At 36.5% G+C, this 8108-nt stretch overlaps 1 protein-coding gene across 1 annotated transcript; it reads left to right on the plus strand.

Annotated features, from left to right (window-relative positions):
- Nucleotides 1-4120: 4120 nt before the first annotated feature.
- Nucleotides 4121-4989, plus strand: LOC120250148 (sphinganine C4-monooxygenase 1-like). The gene is made up of 2 exons (XM_039258935.1): nucleotides 4121-4342; nucleotides 4447-4989. Exons 1-2 carry the CDS (start codon nucleotides 4121-4123, stop codon nucleotides 4987-4989), a joined length of 765 nt encoding a protein of 254 aa, XP_039114869.1.
- The last annotated feature ends 3119 nt before the right edge of the window (nucleotides 4990-8108 follow it).

Here is an 8108-nt window from a genome sequence, read left to right on the forward strand (position 1 = left end):
CGGTTAATCCACCACCTCCTTTCCCTCCTATCAATGATCATAATTCCCACTCTACTTTGGTAGATAAAATTTCAAATGCTCTAGGGGGGAAGACATGGAGGAGGATGTCAGCCAGGACGACGATTACTCTGATGAAGATGATGAAGATATGTCTGACGAGGAAGATGATGATGATGGACCAGAGGACTCAATGACCCTTGTCCAATATCAAGCTGAGGTTAGGCGTGAAGCCCTTGTTCGAAAAGGATCAAACATTTCTGATGTCTCTCAGAAGAAGGGGAGAGTTGAGCTCGGTGGCCCCTCTTCCTGAGCTTGTTCCCCTTCTTTTTCACTATGCAACTGCTCCTTCTTGATTTGTTCTCTCTTCCTTTCCCTTATTATGTTTTTAATGAATATGACTAAAATAATCTGTTGGAACTATAGGGGCATCTCCTCGTGTGATACTTCTTCCCGCGTCCTTCGTCCATCCGCACTCACAAACCTGCTGTGGTTTGCCTTGTTGAGACTAGAGCTAATGAAGATCGACTTAACCGTTTTTGCGGAAAGTTTCCTAAATGCTGGGACTGGGCCGCTTTACTCTCTGACGGTTTCTACGGTGGCATCATCGTTCTATGGCATAAGTCCATTGGCACGGTTACTTTGGTTGCTGTGTCCAGACGCGCTATCCATATTGTTATTTCCTTTGGTTCTTCTAATACTTTTCTCATTTCTGTAGTTTATAACTCGGCTGGTTTTCGTTATCAGTGTTATCTTTGGAACGAGCTTTCTAAAATCACTTCTTTACTTATCCCCTGGCTTATCGTAGGAGATTTTAACATTGTTCTTCACAGGACTGAGCATAGGGGGGGGATCCTTTTCTTATTATGAACGGAAATCTCGGTTTTTTCTTGATTTTGTTGAGGTCAATAACTTGATTGATTTAAACTACTATGGTCCTCATTTTACTTGGTGTAACAATCAGTCGGGGTTAGCTAGGTGGTGGGCCAGACTCGATCGGTGTATGATTAACCTCGATTGGTCTAGTTATTTCAAGTTCAATAATTTAAAACACCTTTCTCGTTCTTTTTCCGATCACTCTCCGCTCGTTCAGAGGTAACAAAAGAAGAAGTTTATCATACCATTCTCGACCTCCCATGCTGGTAAGGCTCCTAGTCCCGACGGGTTCCCTGCTGGTAACAAAAGAAGAAGTTTATCGTAAATTTTGGCCTATTTTCGGTGATCATCTCTACCTAGCTATTCGGTTTTTCTTTGACAACTCTTTTATTCCTTCTTCTTGGGGAAAAACTTTCGTTACTCTCATTCTTAAAAAAGATAAACCTAAACTTGTCTCCGATTTCAGACCGATTTCTTTGGGCAACGTTAATTTCAAAATTATTTCTAAAATCTTAGCTAATCGGTTATGGCTTGTTCTCCCTCTTTCTGATCGGTCGTGAATAAGCCGGCTTTGTTTCTGATCGGTGTTCTTTTGATAACATTATAGCGGTGCGAGAGATTGTGCATACATGGAAACTGATACCAAAAACCCCCGAGGATGTTAATAAAACTTGATATTGAAAAAGCATATGACACAGTAAACTGGAGTGCAATTCTTGCTATTCTTGCCAGAATGAATTTCCCCTCCCTCTAGATATCTTGGATTTCTACTTTTCTCCGATCTTCCTCTTTCTCTATTTTGGTGAATGGTACCCTCTCCTCCTGGTTTTCTTCATCCCTTGGGGTTAGCCAAGGTGACCCCATTTCCTCCTATTTGTTCATCTTAGTGTCTCAGATCCTCTCTAATCTCCTTAATTTTGGTATCTCTAATGAAACAATCCTTAGTTTTAACTCGAACTTAATTCACAATTTTAATCATCTCATGTTCGCCGATGACCTTATTTTAATCACTCATGCTTCTAGATTCGCAGTCCATAACATCAATCTCTGTTTAAATTTTTACTCTAGCATTTCAGGGCAGTTTCCTAACTATTCTAAATCTCAAATCGTTTTTCCAACCTGGTGTAACAAGTATATTTCCCAAGCGTATCTACTCCATTTTAAATATTACTTCAACCTCTTTCCCTTTTACTTATGTTGGTATTTTAATTTCTCCTAATAGAATCGTTGCTTCAGCTTTTAAGAGCATGGTTGATTGAATTTGTCGTACTTGCAATAGTTGGAGCAACTTTCATCTTTCACCGGTTGCCAAAACCACTCTAATCAATTCTTCTCTTCTCTCTATGCCCATATTTACCTCTCTCTGTTTATCCTATTCCTGATTCCATCCTTTCTGAGATAACCAGAGCTGTTTGGAAATTCTTCTGGAGTCGGGACATCAATGGAAAGGGCATCCATGATGTGAATTGGAGTACTATCAACGAAGGTAAACCTGAGGGGGGCATTGGTATTAGTAACTTATCTCTTGCTAAATATTCTCTTAAGGCTAAGCATGTTTTAAAATTCTTAAACAATGACAATGCCATTTGGGTTGATATTTTGCGACTGAAATGCGGGCAAACCAATTTTTGGAAGAATTCTACTCCCGCAAAATGTTCTTGGTTCTTTTGCAGCCTGTTTAAAACTGCCGATCAAATTAAACCTTTTTGCCGGATTTGTTCTATCAATCCTAACTGCACTTCATTTACTTGGGACCCTTGGTGCTTTTGATCTCCCCATTGCTCTCAAACCAACATTTATTAATATGAATGTGGATATTGATCACCTTTCTGTTTTTGACTTTATTATTGGTGATAGATGGGATGTCGCCCATTTACACTCTCTGTTTGGGCCTAATTTTAACATGCAGGATCTACTTTCTAATTCCATCATCTACGATTATGGTAACAACTGGATTTGGAGCCCCATATCCAAACATTACAAAATCTCCTCCTCTGTCTATAATCATTTGAATCACAGGTTTTCTTTGACTAACAAGTGGCTGGGATGACATTTGCTATGGAAGCTTTCTATTGCATCCCGCACGAAACACTTCTTGTGGACTGTCTTTCATGGCAGGCTATCTACTTCTAACTTCCTATATCTTCGGAATCTGGGGCCTAACAACCCGTGTTCTCTTTGCAACCTTCTTCCGGAGACTATTGATCACCTTTTTTGCTCCTGTACTAAAGCACACCTGATCTGGTCTTATCTCAGCCTGCGAGTTAACACACACATTCAATTTCCTAATGGCTTTGCATTCGACTCTTGGTTAATTGATGGTAGTTACTCTATGCACATTGTTTCTTTCATCGCTACCACCGCTTGGTTTCTCATGTGCAGGACCATTTGAACTGCCAAAAGAGTTTGTTGAGCATGAAGCTAATTTTGAACAATTTCACTCATTCTGATGAGCTTTTCCTTTTTGTCCATGATAGCACCAACTAGTGCACAAAGGTAAGTTCTACTGGATTCTTTGTTTCCAATGCTCAGTCTATTGTTTCTCTTGTAGGTTGCTACTCTCAAGCTCTCAACGATTCATCACTGGAAAATCTCTTCGCGTTGGGAGTGGCGCTGCAAGTGGCGTTGGACTCGCACTATTCCATCAAGAACATCTTTGTTGATACATCTGTACCTCTTACTGTTATTACCAACCCCGATCCGGTTATCACTTTTCACTTCAAATCTCAGATTGAATTTATCAAGACTCTTTTAAATTTGCTTGGATCACCTGTCATCCATTGCATCCCGGGGGCTTGGATGCTTCCTGCAACTTCTCTAGCTACATTTGGTTTCAACGACTCAGCCCTCAACCTCTTCTTGTTTGGTAGAGAATTACCTCACTAGTTAATGAAAAACTTCACTGATTCGGGATTTGTTTTTTAGTTTTCTGTTCCTTGTTGTTTTGTAATTTCCTTTCCCTTCCCCCGGGTTCTTCAAAAAAGCACTTGGGAGCCACTAACAGTAGTTTATATAAAGGGTATCCCTCTTGCTCTTCCTTTGTGCACAAAACCATTCAGCTACCTCACTCTCTGCATCAGTATAGTGCTTTGTATCCTCCTTTGCTTATTACATATATCTCCATTTCGTTCCATTTCTTATCTGAGAATGCTTCAAATTACACACACACACACACACACACACACTATATATCTACTAACTTGAATTATGCATGTTTGTGTCTACTCAGGAGGGATAATATATATCAATGGCGCTTGGGATCTCTGATGAAGTTTTAAGCACCTACGTGCCAGTAGTAGTGTACTGGGTTTTCTCAGGGATATATGGACTTTTAGGTTACATAGAAGGCAGCCGTTTGCACCCAAAAAACGCAGAAAATGAGGAGAATGTAGCTTCTAAAATTCAAGTTCTCAGAGGTGTACTTCTCCAGCAAGTTGTTCAGATTGCAGTTGTATCCCTAATGATGAAGGTGCGTATATACACACACATATATGTACATATACATCTAGACTTTGATAACATGCAGTTATTATATATATACATATATTTGAATGTCAATATGTGATCATTCAGGTTATCGGTGACAACAATGGTGCACCACCACCGCAGCCGTCTTTTCTAGTGAGTGCATGCCAGTTCTTAATTGCCATGGTTGTTCTTGATTTATGGCAGTACTTTGGGCATAGATACATGCACGCTAACAAGTTCTTATTCAAGCACATACATTCAAAGCACCATGCGTTGGTTGTGCCCTATGCATGGGGCTCTCTTTACAACCATCCCTTAGAGGGCCTCATTCTGGACACCGTTGGTGGCTCTTTGGCCTTTCTCCTTTCCGGCATGACACCAAGGACTAGCATCTGTTTCTTCTCTTTTACAACTATTAAGGCTTTGGACATGCACTCTGGTTTGTTTCTAAAGTGGAATCCTTTCCAATTGTGTTTTAGGAACAATGTTGCTTACCATGATATTCATCATCAGCTGAAAGGAAACAAGTATAACTATGCACAGCCTTTCTTTGTCTTTTGGGACATCATCTTTGGAACTCACATGCCTTTCACTGTGGAGGAGAGGGAGGGAGGTGGCTTTGAGGCTAGACCAGTCAAGGATGCATGATTGTGTTTGTATTAAATATCATGATTAGATTGAGTTTGAGTTGTAATTTTTTCTAATTTTGTAGGTGAGAAATCATGTACGCTTTTTCTTTAAATTTTTTTTTTCTATTTTTGTGTATTTAAGTCAATTAGTAGGTCATGTTGGGTGTGAAGAAGAATCGAGTGTGGCAATTTATCAAACACTTGTTTCACAAACATATACAACCAAGAGCACAAATGAAGGAGTAATGCCAAGAGGATATACAAGTACACACACAATTCAACAAAAACACCAAATTTAACATGGTTTGAAAATCAAGCCTACATCCTCTGAAAGACAATAATTCACTATAGGAATTACAAGAGTATAAGGAGCAAGCACCAAGCTATGATAGGATAACCCGAGTTCAAAGAAGTCCTCCCCTCAAACAACAAGTATTCAACGTTAATTTGATGAGATCAAACAAAACAAGAACGCACCATACGTACGTCTCCTTTTTTTTTATTAACCCAACAAAAACATTCAAATAAGATATTGTAGAAAAATCCGGTCCGATGGATTAAAAAGAGATCAAAATTTGACATGGGCACTATAAATCCCATGGTATTGTTAACAGCACTGTATACATGGAATGCAGACCTATCATGCGCTATGTATATCAACAGGTAGGTGACGTTCGGATCTCAATGATTGCTGATTTATCACTGAAGTGCATCAATAGTGGATCTAAATTATTCATCTTGGTTTACTCTTGAAACTATCCGAGGTATTAATTTTATCATGCATCAACAAAATACTTTTGGGTTGCCATTACTCATATTCCAATAATCATCATTAAATAGGTGTATTTACATTTTTCATGAAAGTTATAAACTTTTTTTAAAAAACAAAAATTCCAATTGATGTATTTTGATTATATTTTTATGGTATGCTCGTTGTTGATTATTGTTTGTTCTAGTTAACATATAGCAATACAAAAAAGTTGAATTACAGCGTATCAAGGTTTTTTTGATTGATTAGTTGTAATAAATACTCATATTTCTATTTTGTTTTTCCAATGGTTTTTTTTTTCTTTGTACTTATAAGATATTTAATTCAGTTTTTTAATTTTATGTAGTTTTTGTATTTTTACTTTCAGAGCATTTGATTGTCTGGTTTACCTTCTCCAACCGATGTAAAATTTAGGGCCAAGTGGATGATGATTAGTTTCTAAACCAAATTATGAAATACTAATATAATGTAAGCTGTTAACTGTTTACAAAACCAAATGGTAGCATGTTAGCTTGGAGAAGCAAATTTATCATTTGGAGATATATGTTCAACCCTTTTAGCTAATAACATAGAAAGACCCATTTGTTACTTCAATAAACTAGTGTTAGTTCAGTTTCATTGAACATGATATGAGAGATTAGACCCAAGATATTAGAGATCTGAATGGCACTATATTCGCGAGCGCGCAAAAAATATGAGCACTAGCCGACAAGGGTTTTATAATAGTCACTGGCACAATGATAGCTAGGTTTTTAAAGCATCTATGCGTGGCCTGGAGAGATAGGGCAATGATCAGCAACTAGCACATATTGGAAGAATGCATCAATGAGAAAGTCATGTTGTAAGGCACTTTTGAAACACACCCCGATATAAAGCAAAGGCAAGTAAGTGCACAAAACAGTGTCACTCAACTCTCCAATATCATCGTTTAAGTACAAATGTATTATTAAAAAAAAGATACGTCCATCATCACCATCCATTTCAAACTTCTTTCCAAAATTCTTAGAATACACAATATGGTGATCTGTATAATATATATATATATATCCATATCCATAGATCAATCATCACTAAATTTTAGAGGTCCCACCATCCACCACAACACGTCAACACCCCATAACAAAGTGCTTGGCCAATGCACTACAGGCCTCATAAACCAAAACCAAATAAGAAGCAGAAAGCTATATATAACATTTTTGGTAAGTTTGTTGGCAAGATTTAGTTCCTCTCCAAACAAGACTATATTTGTCACGGCTATCTCTGCAACCGAAACAGATGCAACACCCAGCAACACCCAGCCAACAAAGCTATCTTGGCAGACTAGGCAACTGATCCAAAACAACAGGGACTCACTTAATACCATGAAAAAAAAAATCTGCCAAGTGGCAATGAATAAATACATGTACATACACACAGTGATGGAACAAGGACCAAAATCAAAGGGTGCTAATTTTAATTTAAAAAATTAAATATTAAAAAAATTATATTAATTCAAATTAAAGTTATAATAATTAATATTTCAAAGGATATACCATTAACGATTATCGCTATGAGATGGGAGTTGAATTATTTAGTCACATCCAATTTAGTTTCAATTTAAATATGAAAAAAATTTATATTAATTTAAAGTAGAAAATAATAAGAATTAGTATTTTATAAATAAAAAAACACACCACTAATGGCAACCATGAGGTAAAAGTTGGGTACATTTTTTAATAAATCACTAAACTTTGGCTCATTTTTACTTTGATCACTGAACTTCAATTTATATCAATTTGGTCACTCAATTTTAATTTCATTTCACTTGGTAGTAAATCAAGAGATTTCAAATTCCAAATGAATGATGTATCTCTTTTTTGATAACGTGGACACCTCTAATAGACTTAATAATGTGTCAATGAAAGGACTGACTTAGATCTTTTAGACAGTCATGTAATCAATTGGGGGTTGAAATTCTTGATTTATTACTAGTTGAAATCAAATTAAAGTTGAGTGACCAAATTGATACAAATTGAAGTTTGGTGATCAAAGTGAAAATGAGCCAAAGTTTAGTGACCTATTAAAAAATTTACTGAAACATTCGGCCAAATACAATCTAGTTTTAACTAGTTTCGTAGTAAGACTTGCAAGATCATAGCATTTAACAAAATCAAAACTTCTTTTGAAGTTATTTTTTCAGAATTTAAAGATTTTATACTGAAAAATCTTTAGAATAAATTTCCAATAGAGTGAAATAGCTTGTTAAAGATAGAATTTAAAAAATAAGTCTGCAGGATATGCAAGATCATATTAAATATAAATATGTTAATATACTATGTATATGACTATATATACATAATATATTAATATATTCATATTAATTATAAATA

This window comes from Dioscorea cayenensis, chromosome 3 (assembly GCF_009730915.1).
Source record: "Dioscorea cayenensis subsp. rotundata cultivar TDr96_F1 chromosome 3, TDr96_F1_v2_PseudoChromosome.rev07_lg8_w22 25.fasta, whole genome shotgun sequence".
In the NCBI taxonomy this organism is placed as follows: Eukaryota; Viridiplantae; Streptophyta; class Magnoliopsida; order Dioscoreales; family Dioscoreaceae; genus Dioscorea; species Dioscorea cayenensis.